At 38.1% G+C, this 25277-nt stretch overlaps 1 protein-coding gene across 6 annotated transcripts in view; it reads left to right on the top strand.

The window, feature by feature from the left end:
* Positions 1 to 10156, top strand: part of LMBRD2 (LMBR1 domain containing 2) — a 51099-nt gene extending 40943 nt beyond the window's left edge. For 5 of the 6 annotated variants that reach the window (XM_069096130.1, XM_069096131.1, XM_069096132.1 and 2 more), the window contains 3 exons: positions 1374 to 1479; positions 2450 to 2579; positions 4717 to 10156. In XM_069096130.1, the coding sequence (XP_068952231.1) occupies positions 1374 to 1479; positions 2450 to 2579; positions 4717 to 4777 (297 nt within the window). In that variant the 3' untranslated portion in view covers positions 4778 to 10156. The remainder of the gene's footprint in view (positions 1 to 1373; positions 1480 to 2449; positions 2580 to 4716) is intronic. The other variant, XM_069096135.1, reaches the window with a different exon arrangement.
* The last annotated feature ends 15121 nt before the right edge of the window (positions 10157 to 25277 follow it).

The raw sequence follows: 25277 nt of genomic DNA, 5'->3' as shown, positions 1-25277 counted from the left end.
AGCTCCTGGCTGCAGGGCCATAGAGCTTTAGAGGGGGCAGGGCCATGTGGAGCCCCACGACCAGAGGTGGAGATCTTCAGAATAGTCCACTTAGATTAAGTGAGAACTGGCTGTACTATTAGAGTTGTCGGGCCTTTTCTCAATCCTCATTCTTGACCTCTCTGCAGCCTTTGTCACTGTTAATTACCCTTTCCTGTTTAATAGTCTCTTCTCTCCAAGTTTTCATGATACTATTTGTTTCTGGTTTCTTCTCCTATGTCTTGGACCATTCCTTAACTCTCCTTTGCTAGATCTGTCTCCTACCTCATACCAGTGGGTGTCCTCCAAGGCTCTGTCCTGGGCCCTTTTCTTTTCTCCACTTTTTGGTGATTTTGTCAGCTCCCATGATTTTAATCATCATTTCTATGCTGATGACTTCCAGAGGTATATATCTCTTCCCTCCCACACCCCATTCTCTCCTGAGCTCCAGTCCTATAAGCACCTCAAACTGAATATGTCCAAAATCGCATCCACCATCTTTCCCATAAAGCCCTCCTCTCTTCTAGACTTCCACACGAATGTTGAAGGCAGTTCACAAGCTCACTGTCATCCTGAACTTCTCATTCTCATCTTGGTATCCAGTCAGTTTGCAGAGTTTTGTTTCTACCTTCCCAACCTCTCTTGTATCATCCCCTTCTTTGCATTCACAGCCACCAACTTAATTCTAGTTCTTATCATCTCTTGCCTAGACATTCACAATGACCATCTAATTGTTATCCTTGTCTCTAGTCTCTCATCATTCCAGTCCATCCCTCACATAGTTGCCAGAGTGATTTTCCTAAACCATTCACCCCAGTATTCAGTATTACTCCAAGATTAAAGATAAAATCAATTGTTAGCATCAAAAGCTCTCCATAACCTGGTCCCTTCCTACCTTTCTAGCTCTTGTGTGCTTTAGTTCTCTCCATTCATTCTGTATTCATGCAGTCTCTGCCCTTATACTGGCTGCATCTCAAGCCTGCAATGCTTTCCCCTCAAGACTTCTCTTGAGTTCCTGGCTTCCTTCAGCACCATCTATAGGATACTTTTCCTAGTCCCCCCAGCTGCCAGTGCCTACTCTTCTCTGTATATATCTTGTATTTATCTGTTGTTTCCCTCTTTCAAAGGTAAGTTCCTTGAGAGCAAACACGATTTTTGCCTTTCTTTGTAACCCCAGCACTTGACACATATTAAGCAATTCATAAAGCTCAGTGGACTGACTGAATGCCTTACTTGCCAGGTGTATATATTTTAGTTAATTATACTTTTGATAAAACAGAATTAAGTTTCTGTTTCTTCATACCTATTTTGACACGTTATTTTTGCTATAGTTTTTTATGTTTTTTCTTTTCAAGGAATGGAAAGAACGTTATGGAAACAATCGAGAAGATTCTACCAGGAATAGAAATGTTCATACTGATGCAAAGGAGTCAAACTACTCAGAAACCAATACCAACAGACGTAAGTGGTCATACTTAAGAATCAGTGCTGGGCAGATAGTTGGAAGTAGCATTTGTACTTACAAATTCAGGGAGCTGGGTTACAGGGTAGGAGAAACAGTGGCAGGAGTGATCAGAGGAGCAGAAACCAGAGAATATCAGTGTATTGACTTGTATCAACAAAGTTAGCATCTATCCTTAGCTTTCAGATAACTTTATTTTGATGATCAATTTATTTGGGTTTTGCTTCATTTTTCTTTTCTCTGGCCAGTTGTATGCTTTTAAAAAGACTAATTAATATTGTCCTCAGTAAAAATAGTCTAATTATTTAAATAAATAATAAAATAGCTAATTCTGATTTCCATTAGTGGCTTAACTAACTGTTCTAAAAATCTCTTCCTTTGGTTGGAATACCTATTAATCATCCAAAATTATTTCCTTTGTGCTATTATGTTTTCCACAAAATTCCTATTCTAATTTCTCATCGTGGCTTATTTAAGGCAAAACCAAAAAATCCCAAACTCGGGCAGATTGTACGAAGCTGGACAATTGCCAAGAATAAGCTGGGTGACCAACTATCTTTGGCAGATGAGAACCAGACTAGCCAAGTTTGAAGAGGCACATCACTAGTGGGGCTGACTACCAGCTGTTGAGATTTTTTTTTTTTTTGCTTCATCAGCTCATTTATCCATTTACTGAGACATGGAGAAGTTATCTCAGTAGGGAATCAAAAGAAGGGATACTTACTTAAACGAAATCATGACCCCTAAAATTATTAAATTACCTTATTTATAGTCTTATTCTAGTTTTAAGGTGCTGTTATTTTTTTTTCCTTTCTGTTATTGTATTGTTTTTAGATTCAGAATTTAAGCCCATTATAACTTGGACTCCACTCTGTCCTCATACTAAGGGACTATTATCCACAAATTTTTAAAAAATCCTTACTGTAAAAGAAATAATAATGTGAATTTTTCCCCCTCTTCCTTTTACAGCAGTATCTAAGTATACAAGATCTAATAATCGAACTGAAAGAGATAGAATTGAATTACTTCAGGATGCAGAACCTCTTGATTTTAATGCAGAAACTTTCACTGATGATCCTCTTGAATCTGAATCAGGGAGGTGAGTTTGCTCCTATCTTTTGACTATAGTATTCATCCATTTCAAAGGGTTTTCTTAACCTTCTGACTTAACTAGATTGACTTAATTGGATTTTCTACACTATCCCCAAAATAGTTCTTTTTGGTGAGTGATCAAGGAAACCATTGAGTATCTGCTTAATAACTACTGCTTTAAAAATTATTTTTGAAATTTACTTGTGAATCAACAGAAATAGGTTTTGAATCTATACAAATTTAAATCGCTTTACAAATTTGACCTAATTTTTCTGTTTTGTAAAAAAAACATTGAGAAGTTTTTGTATCTATACTTTAACCCTAGTCAGAAAAATTTACTTTGTGCCGATTTAACAGTTGAAATGAATAAAGATAGTGGGGCAGCCAGGTAGCACAGTGAGTAAGAGCACCGGCCCCAGTGTCGGGATGACCTGGGAATCGAATCTGGGCTCAGACACTTAGCACTCACCCAGAAACACCTGGCCATGTAACCTTGAGCAAGTTACTTAACCCCGATTGCTTAGGGGCGGCCAGGTGGCTCAGTGAGTAAGAGCACTGACTGGCCCCAGAGTCGGGAGGACCTCGGATCAAATCCAGGCTCTGATACTTAGCACCACACCCAGAAATAACTGGCCGTGTAACCTTGAGCAAGTTACTTAACCCCAATTGCTTAAAAAAAATGAATAAAGACAAATTTTGTTTCCTTTTTAAAATGGATTGTTTTTGTAGTAGAATTAAAAGGGGAAAAAGTAGAGTTAAAAGGAGGAAAGGGGAACTCTTTTTTTTTTTATTATTTTAGTAGCTGCTTTTTATCAAATGATCTATAAAGTAGAAAAGACACTAACTCAATCACTGCAAAGATCTGGGTTCATTCTACCTTTTGTTCCTTCAAGAGATATGCTTTGAATTTTCTGTGTACATGCCTACCTTGTTAAACATCAGAAACAGTGTAATCAAGCCCTTTTTCACTGAGAAGGGTTCCCCACCCTTAATCCTATAACCCTGAGTTATCATTGTTCCATGCTCTAGATTGAGGTGGGGGGGGGGACTGACAGATACATCTGTGGTCCTTACTGTTTTTGGTTGGGTTTTTTTTTGCCCCAAAAAGTCCCTCATGTCAACTTGCATTTGATATTTTCAAAAAGGTAAAGTAAATTGTATGCACCTTATCAGGGCTAATTTTAGGTGAAATAATGTAGGCTGAAGCAGCATTTCCCCAAGCATTCTTCTTTCCTTCAGAAAAATGTCGTCTTCCCTGCACCTTCCTTCTGATTTGCCAGCACCACTGAGCTCTGGTGCCTTCTAAGGCACTAGCAAATAGAGGTCTAAGGGCAGCTTGTGTTTGCAGGCTCCTGCCATACCTTTCTCCACTCCCATTACTTCTGCCTGTGGTGAAGTGTGGTATCGGCTACCCATTGTAGGTATACACAAGTGGCCTTTGTACAGAAGAGGTCCAGTGTAATGACCACTTGCTTCTGGGGGATTGCAGAGCTGTGTCTATTCATATTCTCTTTATCTCTTCTTTAAGGCTTGTGGGTCATCACTACTCTGAGCCCTGCTTCTAATTGTTGTCATTAACAGCAGTTGTCATTTTCTGAAATTCTTAAATTTTATTACTGGCCTCCAGGAGTAAGGAAGAAAAATTATTTGAACAAAATATATGTGCTGATAGTCTGTTGTACCAGATACTAATTTTAGGATATAGGCTGCTGAGAAATCAGAAAGAAGGTACAGTGAAGATGACTTTTTTCTGATAGAAAACAACCCTGTACAAACAAGCTATATACAGGATAAATGGGGGCTAACCTCAGAGGGAAGGCACTAAGATTAAGGAAGACTTGGAAAGGCTTTTAGCAGAGTAAGACTTGATGTGAGACTTGTGTGAAGACAGAGAATGAGGAGGCAGAAATCTGGCAGGAGAGCATCCCCCAAAAAAGGATAAGCCAGTGAAAATGCACTGGAGATGGATTGTCATCTGTGAAGAACAATGAGGCCAGTGTCACTGATTTCCGGAAGCAAATAATTTGCATAATGTTCTATAGTGGGTGTTAAATTATAGCACTCCTTCCTGTTTATATTTCTTTATTTTTTTTCCAACCTGACTTCATAAAACCTTTAATTAACTCTTTTATGTTCTTTTTTAGGTATCAACCTGGTGGAAGGTATCTGTCAATGTCTCGAAGCAAAATATTTGATGATGTCTAAAGCTTAAAAGTATTTAGGTGACAATTAACTCTTGGAAGTCTGCATATCCAAGTCGTTTTTCATGTTGTAAAGTATTTGTAACATTGATGTACCCTCAGAACTTGCTTTCTATTCTGGAAGAAGAAAAGTCAAGTTAGGGTTAAAAAAATAGTACAGAACTTACAGCTTGTATAATAATTTATTTCTCATCAAGGAGTAGAGTATCACATTCTCACAGGATTTATTGCATATGATGCAACTTTGTATGTGTTCTCTCAGTGGGTAATGGGAATGTCCATTTAATTCATATTAAAAATTAGTTCATGCAAAAACATTTGTGTGTTTCAGGTTGATTGAAAGGAATTTTTTTTTCAAAAGTTAGTTTACAAATAATAAGTAATATAACACATCTGTATTACACTACAGTTCCCTTGTCATTTGTGGCATATTTTTTGTTATTTAAAAAGAAGATATTTTGTCAAGCATTTTTCAAGGTTATGTAATTGAATGGAGAAATCAAGTGATGATTATATTCACAGAACTCGTCTTAAAAAATAAGGCTTATCCATGATTCATAGAACAGAGTAATCTTTCTGCTTTAACTTTATATGAAATAAATGTGTTTTGCATGTAAAATTAGATGTTTCGATTGGCCAGCATTAGTATTTTTTTTTTAGCATGTGTGATAACCAAGTGGTCTTTCCTTTTTAAGTCTTTGATAGTAACTGAAAATCTTTGTATTTTTTGGGTATAGTTTTAATTTGATGGAGATGAGTTTAAAATTTTCCAACTCAGTGCTTTTTTTGTATTCTTAACTCCTGAGCTTTCTGTTCAAGAAAAAGTATGTGCATTAATGGCAGGTATTTTTGATATCCAAAGAGCATGAAAATGAGATTTGAGATTTTAACATGTGCCTGTATATACCAGTAAAGCTTTTACAAAAGACACATGCTCTTTCCATTCAAAGAAAACAAAATACTAATACAGAAGATGCTGTAGATTAGTACTTACATTGTGGTTTATGAAATGTGTCAAAGCCAAAATCGATTGTAAATAATTTATTGGCTAAATATGCTCATTTAAAAAGTAATTTGTTTTGGTTTCATGTTTAAGCCAAAGTTGTGTTAGTTTTTAAGTATCTTTATTTTGCAAAGTGAATATGAATGAGTGAAATCCTTGAAATGATTTCCACTTCTTACACAATTTAGTAGGTTATATATTTTTAGAAAAGCAGACTTTACCCAAGTCATCATATTTCAAAAAAGCTTAATTTTTTAAAATTAGTATTATGTGATTTTATAAATTTCATATAATGCAAGTATTCAAAGGATTACAGTTAACCCTGTTATCTAGTTATTTTTAGTTTCTAAAAAGAATGAAATTGAATACATTCAAACTAAATATTAATAGGAAGGTTTGCTGTACTACATTGAAGGTTTTAGGGAGTACTTTTTTTGAGTTACATTCTTCCCTTTGTAAAATGTGGTTGGTTGGTCACAGAGCGGTCAGCAGGATATAATGATACTTTTGGTACTGAATGTCATGCCACCGTGTATCCTCCTTGGGCAAGATGGAACCTCTCAGTGCCTCAGGGTCTTCATTGACATAATGAAGACATTTTTATCTATCTACCTCACAAGGAAAATGTGAGGGTATTAGAATAACATTTATAATATTTCAAGTCAAAGAACCATAGCTGTCCCTTTATCATCATCCTTATGTTATACTTGAAAGTATTGGCTGGAAAAAAATACAAAATAGAATGTTTCCTCATTCTTGTGTGGAAACTAACACACCTCTCTGGCAAGACCTGTAGATAGGTTGGGAGGTTTTTCCCGCCTATGTGAAAATAACTTAGTTATTATTGCTAATGTTTTCTATCATGTGGCTTTACTCTAGAAATTTTCCCTTAAATGTAGTGGTATTTCTTTTCAGGTTTTATCATGAACTTCACATGACAGTGTAGACAGAGAGGAAAGAAAATGAGAAAACCCATGGTACTAGGTAATTGGAAGATTTTCAAATCAAGTTAAACTCTGTCTCAAGGATTTTATGGTCCAATGGTATCTACTTCAGAACATTATTATTATAGTTACGCGTTTTACATGCAGGGCAGACATTTAAAGCATGTCTCACTCATAGGAATACCCCATGTGTCATAATGAAGTCAGTAATGACAGTGGCCCAAACCAACCAGTGGACTACGATATGAAACTAATAATAATACTCGTGCTAAGTTGTTTTCATAAACAGCATGTAAGTTACTGTGTATCACTTTGCTAAAGGGGAAAAAGAGGGGTTTGGGTTTTTTTCCCCCCACTTTATTGCATTTTCTATGTAATATCTTTAGTCAAAGGGGCATCACTGTGAAACCTTAAAATAGTAGATAAACTAAGAGGACAGCATGGTGTGCACAGAGAACACTGGGCTGGCAATCGGGAGACATGGGTTCCAGACCTAGCCCCAGTTCTGCCTGCTGACTAGCTGTATTACACTGAGCAAGGCACCGGAGTCATAATCAGTGCTTGCTTACTGACTTCCCTTTCCCATCCTCCATTTCATTATCTTTAAATCAGAATGGTAGGACTAGAAGATCTTTACTTCCAGTTCTGTGAAGACATAGTCCTTCCTACTCATTACTTGGAATTCCATTACTTAAATGAATACCTCTTCTCAGACTACTCTTATACCAAAAGACACTTAATAAACAACAGTGATTATAGCTAAATTAAACCTGGTAAGGGTTGCCTTTGACAGTTTTCCATTTTCATTTGGAAAATTAGGAAGTACAGAGCATAGAACTAAATGCTGATAGTAATAAATATTTGGGTTATATGTAATTTGATATATTTGGTCAAATTGTCAGTACTAAAATCTGAGTCGTGTATACTAGTTAAATTGACTACAGCTGGGAAAATTGTTTGATTTTTTTTTTTTCCTCATTATTGCACCATAATGGGAAGTTCTTGAAAAGTTAATATATTGAAAAAATACATTTTTTAAAACCACTCTAATTGTAATTCAAATTGGTCAATTTAAATAGTTTTTTTATTTTTATTTGATTATGTCTTAGATTCAGAAAGTAGTTAAAGGAGCAATAATTGGCAAAAACTGTTCTTAAGCCTCCCTAGCAGAATTTAAGAGATCTTCATAAACTTGAATCCCTAAATCCCACTTAAATGATAATCATAGTAATAGATTGTATTTTATTAACCTCAAATTTTAAGTAATTGGTTTTCTAAGGCTTATTACCCTGCAGCATCACTTTTTAAAACTGTACTGCCAGTATGTTTTTTAAAAATCTTTATACTATCCTTGTCCTTTTTAGGAGTAATTGTTTTAGAAATTATAAACATTGAAGGTTGTAGAAGGAACTGGGTTCTGGCTTCCAGCTTCACTATTTGGAATAGCAGTGGTATATTACACTTTTGGAAGACATTGTGCTAGATGACTAAACTGAATGTTATTTAAGCACTTCAGTGTGGATTTCTTCAGGCCGTTAGGTTACTACCATAAAGTTATAAGATGATTGTTAAACTATATTGAACAAAAGTGCTTGGCTTAAAAATAAAGAAAATGGTAAAATTTGGATGATAATTTTGTGATAGTAATAAGAATGCTTTCTAATGATATTCTCTTCTTAATCAGAAACTTCGTTACCAAAAATAAAAATGTCTGTGATTTAGGAAAACACATTTCAGGGTCCAGATTCCCTGTCTGCAACTGGTCATGCTTCTCCTCCTCACTATTCCCCATCATGAAGAGTAATTCTGCCTCTCTTGAAACTATCTCTGGCCAAGTCATAGACCATAATACACCAAAGATAGGGTGGGGGCTCCTCCGTTCTTTCTTGATGGGGCAGTGTGAGTCCTGAGACTTCAGAAGTATCCGGTGCTGGTCTGTCCTTGAGCAGTTGGCACCTGAGATCATTCCAGTGCTTCTGGGGAGCTAGTGCTGAGGAGGCTTGAATTTTCACCCAACTCATTCCATGCTTTGTTCCCAGAGAATTTATTAATTTCATTATCAGTATGATTTTTATTTTCAGGACATGTCTAGTTAATTAATAAAAAGGAAAATAAGGATTTCTGCCATGTTTTCTCTCTCTAAAAGAATAATTTTATTTTTAATAAAATTCTTAGGTTAAACAGCTAATAGATTTATCTTGAAAATTCTCTTTTATGCAGTGATCTGATAAAGTAGAACTTGATGGTATTTTTTGCATGTGGGTAGAAGTGCTTTACTTTTGTAGGACTGATGTGCAATGGAAAACAGCATTTTTTGAAGTTACAGTGCAGCACAAGTTAATTGTGGTATTTTTCTTCTCACTATGACCACCTAAAGTTCTATTTTTATCAGTATGACACTCTAGCCAATATCTTTGACATTTAGCATATTAGGTTTTAGGTTTTTGTGGTGATTATTTCTCAGTAAAACAATGGATTTTCTTCTGCCCACATTGAAAAGTGGTATGGAAATAATGGATTTTTCTGGTTTGAAAAGTACAAAGCAAAATGTTTTCTTTGAAGGTTGGGGATGTATAGAGTTGCCTTTTAATTTCATGCAGTCAGATTTGCACTTATAAATTACATAATGACAAAAGTGCTCTCATGTTGATGCCCTTATTCCTGGCATTTAATTTCTGTTCCATTTTTGTAAATAACAGTATTTTGTTGCTATCAGATGAAATTTTGAAGTCATTTGACTCCTTCCCTACAGCAGTGTTCTGCCATTGTTAATTGTACCTCTAGCCTATCAGTTGTATTAAATTAAAACACTCTCCCATTTCTTCATTCCCTTTTTTAGGTTTATCAAAATATGATTGGAATCTAATGTTTTGAATGAACCATATTTGTGTTACTTTTTTCCTTTTAATTTAGTCATATGGAAATCAAGTAAAGCATTAGTTTATTCCTTCCAATCTGTAAATTAACAGATGTTTCTGAGCATGTGATTTGTCAGTAGGTTAGCTATCATTTGTGTGCACAACGCCAATGTTATCTTCAGTCAGCCATTAATTACTACATGAAATTCAGTGACAAACTTTCTCTCACCTGATACTCCTTTCATTTTACTAGTTTCATATGGTCTGAAAATTTGTGGGTTGGAAGTTTTAACTATTTGTGTGGTTCCTGTGCTGTAAAACTTTAGTGTATATTTAATTTGTATTTAGAAAAGGCTGTAAAAGTGCTGTTTATTAGCAGACTAGCAATCTTTTGCCTTATTGCTACATAATAGCCTTTCTTTTTGGTTATGACATACAATAAAATCAGTATTTTTTTCCTGTACTATGTTAAATTATTGGTGATGTAATGATTTTTTTTTGAAGAATGTATATTTGATCAACTGTTAAAATATAGTCAATTGTAGATTTGCACGAAATAAAATCCATTTCTAAAATTAGTAAGTGCTGTTCAACTTGGATCTCTCAACAAATTTGCTAAATATTAGTGTACTTTTCAATTTGTGCTATCTTTTAGGGGATATATGAGTGGTACTTAAGAGTTAATTTAAAAGGACGGTACCTGATTTTCTACATTTCCCTCATAATTTTTTTGTGGAATATGCAAATACTACCTTTCCCCAAAAAGAATAATTCTTTTTTTTTTTTTTCCTTTTGGAGGGCAATTGGGGCTAAGTGTCTGAAGAATAATTCTAAGAAAACCAAAATCCAAGCCAAGTTTAGGCAGGTGAAACCACTAACTTCTCACTGTTCCTTTAGGCTTCCAGAGAGCAATGTGGTAATAAGAAAATAGACATCAGAACTGCTAGTTTGGTGTTTCAGAAAGAATTAGCATTTGGGGCATGTGTCCTTTTAGACTGATTTTGCATTTCCCAAGTTCCTTTGTATCCAGCTGACAGTGAATACAGCAGCTATATTTTTATATCTCTACCTATCTTTTAAAGTAACAGTTCTTAGAGAAATATTTCTAGTATAGAAAGAAAAAATTTCAATTCAACAACCATTAGGCACCTGCTATATGTAAAGAGTTTTCCTTTTCAGTATAAAAGCTTAGATAAACTTTATGTGGTCATACAGATTAAATTCATTGTCCAGGCATGACTCTAGGAAACAGGACAGCTGAACAGCATGGCATCTAAAGGAACGAACCATGGTTGTCAGGAGGCCTGATTTCTGAGTCCAGCTTTGGCCTTCGGTGACTGAGTTGGAACAAGCCATATACACTCTTTAGGCAGACTTTAGTTTCCTTATCTGAAATGGGAGCATTGTGCAAAATGATATCTTAAGGTCCCTTCCTGGTCTAACTGACATTCTGCCTTTCTTCCTAGAGAATGATATTTCCTGGGGGAAATGGAAAGAAAACTGTCTTTCCTCTGAATTTCATGTCTGGGTATGAGTTCTAAGTTGGCATAAGTCTTGAGTTGGACCCAGCCTGTCAATAAAGGGCTGAGCAATGAAACCACCAAAGGAAGTTTAGTGATTTTTCTGCCCCCCCCCCCCACCGCCTTTGAGAACTGTGTGCCAGAGCAGTGTACTTTTCTCATGGAAGGAGTGGGAAAAATTTTGTCCCATGGCACCATAGTGTATTGTAAAGTAATGCATTGAACTTGCAGGCTCCTCGTGTTTGAGGGCTGCAGGGAGGGAAGCTCTTGGTGAACAGTGTTTACACTGAGCTTTTAGCTGAATAAGAATCCTTAAGATGATGATCATGTAGTAATGAGAAGAACATGAGTTCTAGAGTCAGATGACCTTGTCTGGGGATTCAAGTTTATGCTGCTAACCTGTGTGACCAAGGTCAATATAGGTAACCCTTCTATGCTTTAATGTTCTCATCAGTACAACGATCTTGGAAGTTCCTCTCCAACTCTAAAAATTCTAAAAAAATTCTGAATTTAAGTTGCAGGTCACAGATTGCATGTTCATAGGTATTTAAATGGATTATTTGCATAGCATTTATTATCTAGTCCATGAAACATTTTAAAAAATGAGTATTTTTTTTAATGTTTTTAAATGTTTCTGTCTGAAAACAGTAATGAAAACAGTGGTATTCAGCTGGTTTTAAAGTCATAGGATGGATTCTGTGTTACACAATACATAGGTCATTTGATTTGTCCACGTTTTAAGAATGGGAAGAAATAAGGTCACTTTATATGTATTTGAGTAATAGAATTCAATGCCTCTGTGTTCTGCTGAAAGGGGAAAACCAAGTCATGAAGGAGAAGCTGACTTGTGTTACTTTCTCTTTGTAATGAAGTTCAAGGCTGAGAATTTTAAGCCTCAAATACTCTTAATTGTCTAGCTGGGAAATAAGGAAGGTGTGATCTAGGGAAACTGCAGTAGGATTGAAAAGGGACACAAGATGGAATTCAGAAATCTTTGAGGTAGAATTGATAGCACTCCCCCTTCTAATTTTCAAAGTATCTTTTCTTCCTTAAGATTCTGGATCTCCTTTTCTAATTGGTTGACTTTCCTTTCATAACCTTCTTGTTCTTTTGGATTATTCTTACATATTTTTTTAGTTTTTCCTCCATCTCTGTCATTTGATTTTTAAAGCCTTAAAAATCTTCTATGAATTCTTTTTGGGCAGGTAACCATTTGACTAGAGGGTTTCTTTACTTCGATATCCTTCTCTGAAGATGAATCCTGGTCATCTCTATTCCCATAACAGGTTTCTATGGTTGCATTCTTTCTCCTTTGCCTGTGCATTTTTTGTAGTAATAGCTTAGTTAATTGTAGTTACCTCTAGCCCTGGGGTATGGGAAATGGTGCCTTTTGCCCCAGATCTTCAGTTCTTCCCTCTAGCCTGGAACGAAAGCCAAACCTCTAACCTCTTGTAAGTGCTCACAGCCAGGGGCTTTCTGGCCCCGCTGCTTCTGCACTCACCAGATGTGTACTGGTTCTTTATCACCCGTGCTGCTCTCCACAGCACAGCTAGGTCTGGCGTTCTTTGTCAGCAGAGGTTCCCAGATCTTCCTGGGCTCAATCGCCCAACTCCTCTTACTATGGGGGATAAAAGTTCCTGTGGTTGGGGCAGCCTCTCAAACCAACCAATCCCAGGGTTTGTTGTTAAAAACAGACCCTAGGCTGGAGGAGTTTACTCTTCATGGGGACCAAACCTTATCCTGGGATTTTTCTTTCCATCTTCTCAATTTGTCCCAGGAAGACCCCAGTTGTGCCCTGTTCTTATTTATCTCCACCCACACTTTGTTTGCCCTAAGGTGCTATTTTATCTCTTTTGTGGGGGGAAATCTTGAGAGCTTGGAATTTTCTGACCTGCTCTGCCATCTTCCCAGAATCCTCTCCTGTTGTCTCAATGAGCATGGCCTCAGACAAACTGAGACCTGCGAGAGACCTGAAGTTAGAGAGGCCAAGGTCACCCCCTGCATCCTGAACCATCTCCAGGCTCTCTTGCTACTGGACTTTGAGGACTCTGGAGGAGAGTTTGAGGCTGACCACTTTGCACATCCAGTTCATGAGCAAGTCAAGATGTCACCTTCATGATGTCATTGATTCTCTTTGAAAACAAAGGATGAGGGTTGGCTAAGTGGCGCAGTGAGTAAGAGCTCTGGCCCTGGAGTCGGGAGACCAGGGATCAGTTCCAGCCTCAGATACTTAACACCCACACAAAAAAACTGGCTGTTTAACCTTGAGCAAGTTACTTAACCTCAATTGTTTAAAAAAAAAAAAAGGAAAACAAAGGGTGAACAAGCAGCTAAGTGTGTATAGGTGATTCCATTTCATACTATCTTCCCTATTAGATGACCCTCTATATAGCTCATCCTTACCCTCACTTATCTTCATTCTGTCAGTGGCTTCCCTACTGCCTACAAACAGGTAGAATTAAAAGCACGTGGTAACAGATTGGAATGGGATTGGGGGGGGGCGTGGTTTGGGAGGTCAGGGCAAGACAGGGTGAGGAACTGAGGATGACACTTTTGTGGTGACCCTGAGTGACTAAGAGAATCCTTGACTGTAATAGAGAGGAGGAGGTGAGGGTTTAGGGAGAAAGTTCAATTTGAGATGGTGTGGAGTTTAAGATGTCCATGAGATATCCAGTTTGAAATGTCTAGTAATCAATTTGAGAATAATCAGCATAAAGATGGTAAGTGAATCCATAAGAAGGGAATTGATGAGATCGCCATGTGAAATAGTACAGTGGAAGAAGAGAAGATGCCCCAAGACAGAGCCTTGGGGGGTACCCATGGTTAGAGGGTACTGCCTAGATGGAGAGCCAGAAAAGGAAACCAGAGAAAGAGCAAGCAGATGGGTCACAGGGGAACTATGAAGAAGGAGAAGTCACAGAACGGAGAGGGTCAAGGAAAGGAGGACAATAGAGTCAAAGGCTATAGAGAAATCACAGAGGATAAGGGCTGAGAGAAGGCTATAGATCTGACAATTAACTTTGGAGATAGCAGTTTCAGTTGAATGATAAGGCTGGAAGCCAGATCACAGAGTTTAGAAGAGAATGAGAACACAAGAAGTGGCAGAATCAGTGCTGGCATTTTCAATGAATTTAGCCATGAAAGAAAGGCAGAATGTAAGGCGATAGCTAGCAGGGATAGACGGATCATGTAAGGGTTTTTTGAGTATGGGCATATTGTAGAAGGGACATAAAATTTGAATAGGGATTGGGTTAAATAACCTCTGTTATATCATTTGATGGCCTCCAGCCCTGGGTTTAGCATCACATTCCCCATAACCAGCTAACAGCAAGATGCACCAGCTTCACAGAAAGGAAAACCGCCAACACGAACAACATGACATCCAGTAAGTACTGCTCATGCCAGGGCTGCTGGAACTCTTAGGACGGGAGGTGAGCACCTCCTCCAATCTGGAGGACATGGTCCATCCACCCCACCAGTCACTGAGTGGTTGGGAGTGTATGACTTTGATGCAGCTTCTGTTGCAGATTTATATTTATGCCAGAGAAAGAGAGAGAATTAGATAGTGGGTCATGTTCTCTAAGAACTTATCCAAAAAGAGCTCTTTGTTATATTGTGCTTTTTTTTTGGAGGGGGGAAGGCAAGGCAATTGGGTTAAGTGACTTGCCCAAGGTCACACAGCTAGTGAATGTTAAGTGTAGGCTGGATTTGAACTCAGGTCTTCCTGACTCTAGGGCTGGTGCTCAATTCACTATGCCACCTAGTTGCCCCAAAATTGTACCTTTAATAAAAGTAAGGTGAGGCACATAATTCTGAATTTTATCAGTTTATTAGCAAGGTGTGAACCTATTAATAAAGTAAGTCAAATAGCTACCTCAGGCCAAGGACTTAGAGGAGTAAGTGCAGCTCTTTTTTATGAGCATAGAACAAAGAACAGAACTGGTTAGGTGAAGAAAATAACACATTTGGTTATAGAGTTGGCAGCATCATGGGGGTGAGCTAAACACATGCTACCATTTTATCTCTGTTCTTTCCTTTCTATCCTTTAGGACTCCTCCTCCATGACCCTGTCTCTTTTTTATTTCTACTCCCTCCTACTCCTTCCTCCCTAATCCCCAAGTATACCTCCTTATAATCTCCCCTGACCTTTCCATTTGTTTAGATGCTACCCACCCCTGAAGGACCAGCTCAAGTCTCGAATGCCCTTGAAAACTTTCTGACTTCCTCAGACTTCAGTGATCTTCTCTTACCTTAACTATTATTATCACCCATTATTGCTGGCACTATTCATTTTCCATTTAATAGCTAAGACCTTATGTTATTCATTGTTTTTAGTAAGTGTCCTCTGTCAATGCCTCATCATAGATACCAAGAGGTGACCTGGTGTTTGAAAGATGTGTCATTGAAACAAAAACTCTGGGAGGTGTCACCAAGTCCAGGAATGCTTGAATTTCTGCCATCCAAGAACAAGACTAGCTAAGTCTGAACAGGCTCATCACCACATGAATGGCCAACAGGTCATGAAAATTTTTTGACCACAGAAACTCATAAAACTAATGAAGCATAGACAGCCCTCATCTCTGTCAATGGAAGGTGTTAATTCCACTATGTCTGTGGTCTGATTGTACTTCCTCTACTTGCTCATCTTGCCAGCTAATTACTTGACTTTTGAGCTCTTTGCTGTGGTAGATCTCTGCTTCCAGAGCACAGAGAGCTGTGTCCCAAATTGCTCGGGTTTTTGCAAATGTTGTTAGAGCTATGAGGAGGATACCTTTTCTACAGACACCCCAAGCTCTGGCACATTGGCCACACACCCCAGGACCACCACCCAAGACCATGATCTAGATCCAAGCAAGTCAAAGCAAGAGCAATTACCCTGTGAATGGTCTCTTGGTCTTCCTATGGTCTGCAGGCCAGGAGCTCTAGAGGCAACCACATAGCAGCAGCTGCCATGCCTCTGCCACCTCTCGCCCTGGGGGCAGTGGCCGGACCATGCTCTGTCACCCAGTTCCAACAGAGCTCCCCACTGACCTTTTTTTAATTTTCTCTCTGTCATTTATGGGTTGAGAAGTCTGGAAACTGCCACAGCTACTAGTGATTCACTCTCCTGAAGTTGGCTCTGGCCGGTCTGTGCCCTGGGGTCTGGGACCGTGCAGCTCATGTGGGACTATGCTTGGCTCCCAGCTTGGTGCAATAGACCCTTCCTGTTGGCCTGCCAGGCTGCCTTCAATAGGATATTTGTTTCTCTCTGTCACTCTGTGAGTTCTGTAGCTCTAAACTTTGTTTAGAGTCATATTTTACAGGTATTGGAGGTGGTTGGAGTAGAAACTCAGACAAGTTATTGCTTTTCCTTTGCCATCTTGGCTCCGCTCCCTGGAAATTAGTTTCCAATCATCCTTAACTCAATCTCCTTAAGAGGTACAAGGTACAGAGTACAAAGTTCTCCCACTCCTAGGCCACAGTAAATCAAGATCTTCTCAGGCATCACTAAGTACCCAAGGAGAGGTCTTTTCATCTTGACACAAGGCTGGCTCCCAAATTCCATGGTTACTCTTCCATGGTCCTATCTTTTACCTGAATTTACCCAACTGTCACCTGGATTCAAAGGTAGGCAGCTCTCAGCTCCTCATCCAGCTCATTGTCCAGTTCCTCCTCCAGTTCCTGTTCCATAGTGAAGCTCACAGTGTCCAGTCCACCTCAAGTCTTTCACAGTTTCTGTTTCTAGAAAGACAAAGCTTAACAGAGCCAAAACATCATTCATACATATTGCTGGCACCATCATCAATTCACTTTCTGCCTACAAAATCAACATAGACCCACAAACAAGGTCCAAGGACTCCACACAAATCATCAGCATAGAAATCAACACAGACACACAAACAATGTACAACAGGTCAACAGAAATCATCAGTAAAGTTCCAGGACCTCTGAAACCCTTCTCCAGGATTTCTGTAAACAGACAAGAAAATCCTCTTTCAGGACTTCCAGTAAGGTCCCAGGGCTTCTGTACAAAGTATTACAAACACAAAGCAACACAGACAGAGCAGACAAAAATAGTGCTGGGATACCACAAGTTTTCTCCTTCTTAACTCTGCCACCACAAGTGTTCCCTTCTTAGTTCTGCTCTCTCCCAGCTTGTGCTCAGCTTTTTAAATGGTCATTAGCTCCTCCCTGTCCCACCCACCTCTTATGTCCTTCCTGTTCCTGTCTTTGGCAAGTCCCTCCCACTGTGGGTTTCACAAGTTCTGTTTCTTAACAAAGACTTGATATAATCATGGGCAAGGCTCAAAAGAAACTTGAACTGAAACAAGGTGCTAAATAATTAAATAGCTGAAACAAAGCACTAAGTACTTCTTTGCTTGCTGGTACAGTATATATACACAAATGTTATATATAATAGTGTTATTGTATATGGCATATATGTGTACACTGAAAAACAAAAGTAGTTAGGAATTTCACTCAGGCGTTAAGCTAATATGGGAGAGGAAGTAAAGGGGTAGAATGGCCCATACAGGGACCAATATATCACCTCAGGGAAGGAGGAATTTGCTTTTGATACTCACGGTGGGGAAACCCTTACCCAAGAGATCATTCTGAGGAAGTGATTCTATGATTTTCACATTTGCTGCCATCTTGATATCTTTTGGCTATTGAGAGGGCTGGCATCATTCATCTTAAAAATGTGAAATGGGAAGTTGAACTTTGTGGAGCTCATAGATACAAATACAAAGCCATCTTCTCTGAATTTGGTTATAAAGCCCTTCAGTTTCTGACATCAAGAGCAAAATGATATAGTTGCTAACTGAAACCCAAATTACTATACATTAATTGTAACACTATTCACTGAGCATTTCCCTCTCACTCAGAGTGTGATCAAGTAGACCTATAACTATTTTGACAGCACTTAACAAAGAAGAATCTTCTGTAGAGTTTCTACTTTTTTGTTGTCTGGATTTCCTGAAAGAAATATTTCAAAGTCTTTCATTTTCCCTAGTGGTAATGTCTTCTCTCTTAGCTTTTCATCTCAGAGTTGTGTATTTCTTGAAATTCTTTATTTCATAATGTCTTTGGAGGGGAGGCAGTTAGGAAAGGAGAATGGAAAATTTAAATAGTTTTTTTTTCCAGTATAATTCACTGGGAAGAGTATGACAGTTGATTGCCTTGTGACTATATTCACCAATCCAGTGACTTCTCAGACCAAAAGCTCCTTCCTCCAATGCCCAACACAGAAAGCTCTTAACAACTACTTTTTCATTCATTCATTCATTCATTCATTCATTCATTCATTCATTTCTAAGATGTATGACAACTTGGAAATAGCTAAATGAACCACAGGGTCAAATGGAAAGCAGTTTTACTGTCACCCAAATGCACACCACAAAATAAAGTTGCCTCTGCTTTGGAAGGAGCAGACGTTGCACCGGAAAGTGCCTAGAGAAAGAAAGGAAGTCTAGCTTGCTAACTTTATTTCCTGCACACCTGCATAGTTTTTATTACTGCAATGAAAACTGTAACATAATGAAAGGCTAGCAATAAAAAAATCAATCCAATTTGTGGAAAAGTTGAGTGAAATGTTTATTTAGTGATAATGTACCAGAGCCTGAAGTGGGATAGGTAGCCTGGATTGTATTGGGGAGGGAGGACATGTCCTGACTATCAGTAAATATGTAAGTATGCAGTGAGGGCATCAAAACAATTTCTCCTTCTGTCCCAGTCTTTTCTCCTTCCCCAGCAGGTGACCACAGAAATAGTTGGTTTGAATGTATTAAATGTCTGTAATTAAAACTATTTGCAGAAAAAGAAGGATTGTCTTTAGGGCATTGTCCTTAGAGTCAGAAAGACCTGGGTTCAAATCCCATGACACATACTGGATTTGCAACCCTGGCCAAAGACACTAAACCTCACAACGACTGAGGAAATTCTCTATGGCTACAAATTGAATGGGTAGAGGTTTCTCCTTACTGGGAGATCACTATGCAGATAAAATGATAGCTCGAGACCCTCCTCACTCCCCTAAAGAAACAACAACAGGTATTTATGTGAACAGCTTCATTATCACTGATTATTTGACCACTTTCTCTCAGTCTCCTTTGCTAAATTATCATCCATGTTTTTTCCTCCTGTATCCCCAAGCTCCATCATGAGCTCTTCCTTCTTCTTCCTTCCTTTTCTTGTCCTCTTCTCTTTCTCTATCTTCTCCCAGTTTCCTTATTTTTATTGAGGCCACCACCATCCCATCAGTCACCCAGGCCTATAGTTTGTGTCAGTCTTGATGCTTCACTCTCATTCCCCAAATTCTACCCTCACAACATTTCTTGTATATATTTTCCTCTCTCCACTCATATCACCGCCATCTTGGTGCACGCCCTCATCACCTCAAGCCTAGACTACTGCAATAGCTTTCTGATGGGTCTCCTTGCCTCCACTCTCTCCCCAATCTAGTTCATCTTCCCCTCCACTGTCAAAACCATCTTCTTAAAATGCAAGTCTGACCATATCACCCACCTATTCCAAGAAGCCCAGTGGTTCCCTGTTACTTCCAGCATCCCAATGTAAATGCTGTTTGGCTTTTAAAAACCCTTCACAACCCAGGCCTTTTCAACATTCTTAGGTTTCTTATATTTCACTCCTGTCCACGTATACTGCAATGCAGCGACACTAGCCTAATTGGTTTTCCTCACACACACTGTCTCATGCCTGGAATGCTCTGCCTCCATACCACCACCTTCTGTCTTTCAGGACTCAGCTCAAATGCCATCTTCTGCAAAAGGCCTTTTCAACTTGTCCTCCTCCTGCTTCCCCACCCCTACCTCTCTACTCCCATTACCAGAGCCTTCCTCAGAGATCACTTCTCACTCTCATTCACACTGCATACATCTTGGGGCATGTGGCTGTCAGTTGCCCTTTGTAGCACCAATGCAATATTCACAGTGCCCATAGTCACTGTAAATATACCTGCATGGTGCTCAATCACACAATATAACAGACTCTTCATATATAAGACAGAAACAAAACATTTATTCAGACACCATAAAACCAAATCCCCAAATCAATAAACCTATTCCATCATGGTAGCAAAGAAGTTAATAAGCCATAATAGCACAGAAGGCCACACCATCCTTTAGCTTTCCCACAAAACAACACAAGACCAATATTTACTCACAAGCCTATCTGTCTCTCTTGAAAGTGTCTACTCCTACCAACCATTTAGCTTGCTCTGACTCCCAGCTTCCTGTAGACTCTGCTCCACCCTTCAGCAAACTCCTCCCACCACAGGCTCCATATGATTGCATTCAGCCTATTAGGGGTCAGAGTTTATTTTCAGAACAAGGAAGGTCTTCAAATTCCCTTAAGCATATTAAGGTAAAGGGAAGATGTTGAAATTTCTATTACCATTACACCCTTCTCCATTATAATGTAAACTCCCAGAAAGCAAATACCAAGTCTAACATTTCTTTATATCCCCAGTGTTTAGTACAGTAACTGGTACAAGGTAAGCACTTAATAAATGCTAACTGCCTTACTAAATCTTATGACCATCTAGTCCACTCCCAAGATTTCATTCATCATCCCCAAGTAGATGACTCAATTTGTCTAGCTCCAGTCTTCTACCTGAGTTCCGATCTTGCATCACTGGCTGCTTTCTACACCTTTCACTCTAGATATCCCATAGATATCTCAGAATAAATGTGTCCAAAACAAATGTCATCATCTTTCCCCTCAAATTTGCCCTTCTTCTTAATTTTCCAGTAGTTGTTGAGGGCACCACCATCTTCACCCAGGTTCAAAACTTCTGAGTGATCATTAACTTTTCTGTCCTCCTTCTTCCCCATATCCAATCATTTGTCAAGTCAACAAATTTTCCTTCCAGAATATCTCTCACATCTACCCCATTCTCTCCTTTTACACCATCTTTACCCTAGTTCAAGTCCTTATCCCCTCTCACCCCAACCATTACAGTAGCTTCCTAATTGGTTTTACTGTCTCCACAGAAGTATGAGGAATTTTGAATTAATCACTTAATTGAGAAAGAAAAAAGAAAGGGAAAATAACAAAAAGAATTAGATGCATAAAAGAAACAAAAGAAAACAAGTTAAATAAGAGGAACTCTAAGATAATGGTTGAAAATGGGAGGGGCTATTAGAGGGAGAAAAGAAGAGCTTATTAAAATGAGGCTGATCAAAGTAGATGGAGAAAAAACTGATAATAAGGACAATTTGCTGACTTAAAAGAGGAAAAGGAACCAAAAAATCTCCAATAAAAAATATTAAATGCACAAATAGAAAAACCCCCACAAATCTAAATCTAATAGGTGTAAACATGAATGGATTCAAAAGGATGATAGAAGGTGACTGACTGGATGAGAAAACAAAACCCCACAATCTGTTGCTTACAAGAAACATATCTAAAACAACAAAAACATGCACAATATAAGTGAGAAGTTAGAACAAAATGAATGAATAAAAATAATGAATAAATAAATGAATAAAAAGATCAGTAGCTGCAATTATACTATCAGCCAAAGCAAAAATAAAAATTCACCATACTAAGAAATTACATTATAATCAACCATAGACAAAAACTAATATCAATATTGATATTATATACTCTGAATAGCATAGCATCTAAATTCATAAAGAAAAAATGAACAAACTACAAAAAGACATAGATGACAACACAATAATAGTAGAAGACAGGGTGGCTTGGTGACACAGTGAGTAGAGTGCTGGCCCTGGAGTCAGGAGGACTTGAGTTCAGATCTGGCCTCAGACACTTAACACACACAAACAAAAAACCTAGCCATGTGACCTTGGGCAAGTTACTTAAACCCAATTGCCCTCCAAAAAAAAAAATAATAATAGTAGAAGACTTTAATAATCTACTTTCAGAGTTGGTTAAATCTAACAGAAAGATAAACATGAGAAAAATATAGAATTGAAAAAATTGTTGAAGAATTTAGAGCTAAAACACTATTGGCACCTTGTGAGTGAGATCACTAAAGATCCACACGCGAATGTATATTTTTGCATACACAGATTTTTATGTCAACTTTCCCTAAGAACACATAGATGAAATATAGAGGAACACAAATTCTGAAAAATATCTAGGAACAACTAGAACTCCTGATGCTCCTTTGTCTTGAGAATAAAATTTAAAGTTAGAAGCAATTTTATCTTATCCCTTCATTTTGCAAATAACAAAACTGAGGCCCTGTTTTTTTTTTTTTTTCTTTTCCCTTTCAAGATAATCAGGTCAGTTCAGGAATAGTGTCCCAGAAGGAAATAATGTCAAGTGATGCTAGACAGATAGATTGAAGCCAGATTGTGGAAGTGTTGAGCAGAGGAGTTGCAATTTTATCCTAGAGGCAATAGAAAGCTGCTGGAGTTGATGGAGTAGGGGTGTGACTTGGTTTGCTCTCAAGAAAAATTACTTTGGCAGCCGTGTATGGGCTTCAATGCAATGTTGAGAGGCTTGAGGAATAGAGAACAATTTGTATGTTTTTTTAGTTATCCAAGCTAGAAGTAATGAGGCTCTGAAGCTGGGTGGTAGCTTTGAGAGTGGAAAAAAGGGTTGTACTGGAGAAGTAAAAATGACAAAAGTTTGGCAACTGGTTAGATATGTGGGGTGAGGGAGTGTGAGGAGGCAAAGATAAATTATTCTGTGCTAATAACTTAGTAAGTGCTAGTGCTAGATATGGTATCTTTCTCTGGGATCATGCACATTTTAAGAGGGGCCATCTTTTAATTTTAATTTTTCATTTTTCTGATCTTGAAAAACACTAATGAAACACATTTTTCTATAAATGAAGAGGAAAAGTCTACAGCACTATGAATCTCTCTTGTGTATAGCTTGATTTTTTTCCAAATGCTTTATTAACTTCTGATTTACATCATTCATTTCTGCCAGATTTTGAGTTACAAATTTTCTCCCCATTTTTCCCCTACCCACCGCCCCAAAATAGCAGTCTCATAGGATATCCCCTCCTCCAATCTGCTCTCTCCCATATTTTCTCCCATACTCCTTTCGACTTTTCCAGTAGGGCATGGAGGATCACTAATGCCCCAGTGTATGTATGTCTTATTTCCCAATTACATGTAAAATAGTATTAACAATAGTGTGTATATATATATATATATATACATATATATTTCAAACATTTGATTTTAAAACTTTGAATTCCAGATTCATTCCCTTCCTCTCTTGTCACCCACCCTTACTGTATAGATTGTACACGTGTAGCTAATGCAAAACATTAACATAGTAGATATATTATAAAAGACTGACTATATATATATATATATATATAAAACTGACTCCCTGCTATCCCACCTCCGACTTGTTCTATTCTCTACTTTGATCCCTTCCCCTTTCAAAACTGGGTACTTCCAACTTCCCTCCCCGCCGCACCCTGCCCACCCTTCCATCATCCTGCCTCTCATCCCCTTCCCCCTACTCTCCTGTAGGGTGAGATACCCTATTTAGTGTGTATGTCATTCCCTCCCTGAGCCAAATTCAATGAGAATAAGGTTGACCCATTCCCTTTTGCCTTCCTATTCTTCCTCTCCATTGTAGCCATTTTCTCTTGCCTCTTCTATATGAGATAGTTTATCCCATTCTGTCTCTCCCCATCTCCTCTCATTATATTCCTCTCACCTCTTAATTTCACCTTTTAAGTATCATCCCTTCTTGTTAAATTGGTCCTGTGCCCTCTATCTATGTATACCTGTAAGCATATATACACACATTCACATATGTATTCATTCGCCTGTATACCCTCTGATATAGACATATATATATATATATATATATATATATTCCCTTCAACTATTTTCATACTGAGAAAAGTTTCATCAGTTACAATTATCATTTTTCCATGTAGGAATGTTAATAGTTCAACTTTGATAAGTTCCTTATGATTTCTTTTCCTTGTTTACCTTCTCATGCTTCTCTTGCTTCTTGTATCTGAATGTCAAATTTTCTATTCAACTCTGGTTTTCTCATCAAGAATACTTGAAAGTCCTCTATTCCACTGAATGACCATATTTTCCCTTGAAACATGATACTCAGTTTTGCTGGGTAGGTGATTCTTGGTTTTAATCCCAGTTCCTTTGACCTCTGGAATATCATATTCCAAGCCCTTCAATCCCTCAGTGTAGATGCTGCCAGATCCTGAGTTATCCTGATTGTGTTTCCACAATATTCAAATTGTTTCTTCCTGGCTGCTTGTAATATTCTCTCCTTGATCTGAGAATTCGGGAACCTGGCTATTAATATTCCTAGGAGTTTTCTTTTGGGGCTCTTTTTCAGGAGGTGATCGGTGGATTCTTTCAACCTCTATTTTGCCCTCTGGTTCTAAAACATCAGGACAGTTTTCCTTGAGAATTTCTTGGAGGATGATTTCTATCTTCTTTTTTTGATCATGGCTTACATGTAGTCCAATAATTTTAAAATTATCTCTCTTGGATCTATTTTTCAGGTGAGATATTTCATATTGCCTTCTATTCTTTCACTTGTTTGGATCTGTTTAACAGCATCTTGATTTCTCATAAAGTCATTAGCTTCCATTTGCTCCAATCTAATTCTGAAGGAATGATTCTCCTCAGTGACCTTTTGAGATCCTTTTTCCATCTGGCAAATTTGGCTTTTTAAGGCATTCTTCTCCTCATTGCCTTTTTGAACCTCTTTTGCCATTTGAGTTAGTCTGTTTTTTAAGGTGTGATTTTCCTCAGTCAGGCTGTTGACTCTCATTTTGTAATTTTTTTGCATCGTTCTCATTTCTCTTCCCAATTTTTCCTCCACTTCTCTTATCTGCTTCTTAAGGTCCTCTATGGCCTGTAACCAGCTCGTATTTTCCTTTGAAGCTTTTGATGCAGGAGTTCTGATTTTTTTAATCTGTATAAAATTCATCATGGTAATTTTGAAGTTATCCTGTTGTTTTCCTATGAACTTTCTATTCTCCTCTGTGCTTTTAAAAATGTGTCAATGGTTCTTCCTTCTTGCCTCCCTCCTTCCCTGTTTTCTCTTTCCTCCCTCCCTCCCTCCCTCCCTCTTTCCCTTCCTTCCTTCCTTCCTTCCTTCCTTCCTTCCTTCCTTCCTTCCTTCCTTCCTCCTTCCTCCCTTCTCTTTCTTTCTCTTTCTTTCTTTCTTTCTTTCTTTCTTTCTTTCTTTCTTTCTTTCT

The sequence above is a fragment of the Petaurus breviceps genome, unplaced genomic scaffold (genome assembly GCF_028583685.1).
Source record: "Petaurus breviceps papuanus isolate PSGF00001 unplaced genomic scaffold, PetGlider_PUasm1.0 229, whole genome shotgun sequence".
In the NCBI taxonomy this organism is placed as follows: domain Eukaryota; kingdom Metazoa; phylum Chordata; class Mammalia; order Diprotodontia; family Petauridae; genus Petaurus; species Petaurus breviceps.
The sequence above is the reverse complement of the archived record's forward strand: the minus strand, read 5'-3'. Positions and strand labels throughout refer to the sequence as shown.